Source organism: Poecilia latipinna, unplaced genomic scaffold (assembly GCF_001443285.1).
Source record: "Poecilia latipinna isolate Pla-1442-1.1 unplaced genomic scaffold, P_latipinna-1.0 Scaffold5649, whole genome shotgun sequence".
Classification (NCBI taxonomy): domain Eukaryota; kingdom Metazoa; phylum Chordata; class Actinopteri; order Cyprinodontiformes; family Poeciliidae; genus Poecilia; species Poecilia latipinna.
This window is the reverse complement of record NW_015118265.1, coordinates 8,182-11,083: the sequence shown is the minus strand read 5'-3', so window position 1 is coordinate 11,083 and position 2,902 is coordinate 8,182. Positions and strand designations below refer to the sequence as shown.

Genomic DNA, 2,902 nt, shown 5'->3' with positions numbered 1-2,902 from the left:
TTATATATTATTTCATTAAGTTTTTATGGCTGTTCTGATAAAATATTTTCTCTATAAAAGTCGATAAGAGCAATTTTTATCATGAACACATTTTTTAAACATTTAAAATTGTCTTTAGAAACTGACCTTTGACCCTGATCCTGTCTTCCAGGTTCTGAGGGTTTCAGTGTTTTGATGTTTCTGCTGTTGGGTTAGACCTACACTGATCACTGGCTACTGTTGAGGAAAAATGAATATTTTTAGTGTTTAATTCAGTTAATCTTACAACATGTGAAAAAGGTTTATTGAGATGGTTGTTTTGAACAAAATTATTAATTTAGAATAGGATCATGTTAATGATTTAATCTAAAACTATTGATGGGAAAGTTTTCAACTTAGAGGAAGGAAGGACGGAGATCTGAAGGGAGCTTTAGTGTTTGGTTATCAGAGGTCAGGAGGTCATAAGGCAGCTTCACTTGGATGAGCAGGAGAAAAGTTTGCTCTGTTCACAGAAGGTCAGAAAAGTTTTCCAAACCAGCATCTGGGATGGTGTGAAGACTGAACATAGAATATCTAAAACCACTATCATCTAATTTGTAAGACATTTTTCTTAGTTATTAACTGCATGGTCTGATTGAAAATAGTCTAATAGTTTTAGAATTAATAATTTTTGTTATTAATTCATTCTGAAATTGTAATATCTGTTCTTATTTCAGAATCAAATAGAAAATGTGTGAAACAAAATGTTTGTTTCAGTATTTGAAAATTGCTCAGGTTTATGGTGAAAGGTTTTGGAAAATCATTGTGTTCATTCTTACACTCAGGATTGATTCTTTCATCCGATCGGATAGAAAAAGGAGTTTCACCTCATTCTGATCTGATGATTTTTGTTACTTTTGGTTGACAGCAAGAGTCAATCTTTTGAAGTGCTGAATGCAGGAGAACAAAATGAGGTTTGTGGAGATAAACCTTTGCTTCAACTTTCCACAGGGTTTTAAGTTTCTTCCTGAGGAACCTGTAGGGAGAAGACAGGAGAGATTCCCACCTGTCTGTGAAACACCTTCCTCTGTTTTTCTCAGACAGCCACAAAGCAGCAGGAGTTCAGGAGAAGCTCTGCTCTCACTTTGTTCAGACAAAGGGGACAAATGGCCTTAGATCTTGGTAGCAAATTGTAGGGAGTTTCTACCTTTTAAGAGGCTCCATGATACCTTCCAGTTGGTCAAGCAGAGGAACGCCTTATTTGAATGTATTAAAGAGGAAAAACACACCTACATTATAAAAGTTTGTACACAGGAGCAACAAATCAGATTGCTGTTTTATTTTACTTTTGCATCAGCGCTCTCCAAAGACATTTTTTCTTTATCGTATTCGTCTCAGGTAAATGAAGGTCTGTCTTCGTGTGTATGAAGTGTTTGTGTTGTTGATGTGATTTTATACTTTGAAATGTTGGAATAAACTCTGAAAATGTAAGACATGGAGCTCTGATTGTTAACTCTGTGGCTTTTGTTTCCACGTATAGAATAATTGAATCTGGAAGCACAAGAGAATATAACGAGCAAGTCCAGTTTGACCTCTGACCTCTCTACTCTGTTTCCTCTCCTTCAGATCAGAACAACACGACAATCAAAGCTGAACCTGGACAGAACGTCATTCTGACATGTAAAGATCCTGATCAGGGGAAAATCACAATCGCAGAGTGGAAGAGAACTGATCTGGGGACAGAATATGTCCTCCTGTACAAAGATAATCAACTTGATCCAGGAGCCCAGCATCCATCTTACAGGGACCGAGTTGATCTGCTGTGTAATCAGTTGAGGAGAGGAGACGTGTCTCTGATTCTGAAGAACACAACGACTAATGACAGCGGGACGTATGAATGTCGAATTGATACAGAAAAACATGTGGGGGAACTGATCAGCACCATCAGCCTCCAGGTTTCTCCTCCTCCTCCTCCTCCTCCTCCAGGTGAGAGTTTGTCTCTGGATCAGAACCAGCAGCTTCCTGGTTCTGATCCAGATCAGATGATGATGATCTTCAGTCATCTCCTACCTGATCAAACTAGAGGTTAAAGGTCACATATTTGATTAATCCTAACCTTTCAACTTTGATTCATGCCAGTTGAATTTGTTCCATCAAGCTGTTAGATGAAAATCAGGTTTATTTGTATCTTGTGAACAACAGATTATAAAAGATGGTTAATGATGAAGCAGCTCTGAAAGAAAAGCTCCACTTATTCCACAACAAATTACTACAACTAAAGATGTCTGTCAGAAAATAATCTGATAAGAAAAGTAAATCCACTAATAAAGAAGCCTGACAACATCCTGAAGCCTCAGACATGAGTGAAGCTAAAGACACAATGGAGACGATGAGATAATGCAACTGAGAAAGGATCATGCAGATGCTAATAATAAAGATACTTTAAGGGTTGAGTCGTCACTGACAGACGTTCTTGAGCGAACGACAAAACAAGAGCAGGAAATAACCAACACCAACCAGAGCGAGCGACACGGAGGACCAGCTGCTCCATGAGCTACGACTGATGCTACAGAGAGAAGCTAATCGCTCTGCTAAATGTGAGGAACTGGAATCGGAGCGAGACGCAACAATCTACACATTTATGGAAGAGGGAGAAGAAAAGAACAACATGATGCCACCTCACTCAGACTACTGCAGGATATGGATCTGTGTAGACTAGCGGTTCTCAACATGGGCGTTCAGAGGACGGCAGGGGGCGCTGGTGGAAATTTTTACAAAAGGGGGGCGCTGGAATTCCTTTGGGGGCGTTTGGTTGAAGGTAAACTTTACACCTTAAATGCACAACAATACCAGTTTAGACTTTGAGCAACTTCCTAAAACTGTGTTGTGTAACATTAGATCATGCTTGGCTGCAGCTGTACCGATGGCAGCTCTTCTTCTTCTT

General features: G+C 39.2%; 1 protein-coding gene across 1 annotated transcript in view; it reads left to right on the top strand.

The window, feature by feature from the left end:
* Window positions 1-2,902, top strand: part of LOC106943667 (hepatitis A virus cellular receptor 1-like) — a gene marked incomplete at its 3' end in the record, with an annotated part of 16,562 nt that overhangs the window by 6,308 nt on the left and 7,352 nt on the right. The window contains exon 2 of the mRNA XM_015026975.1: window positions 1,585-1,944. Coding sequence (XP_014882461.1) covers window positions 1,585-1,944 — 360 coding nt within the window. The remainder of the gene's footprint in view (window positions 1-1,584; window positions 1,945-2,902) is intronic.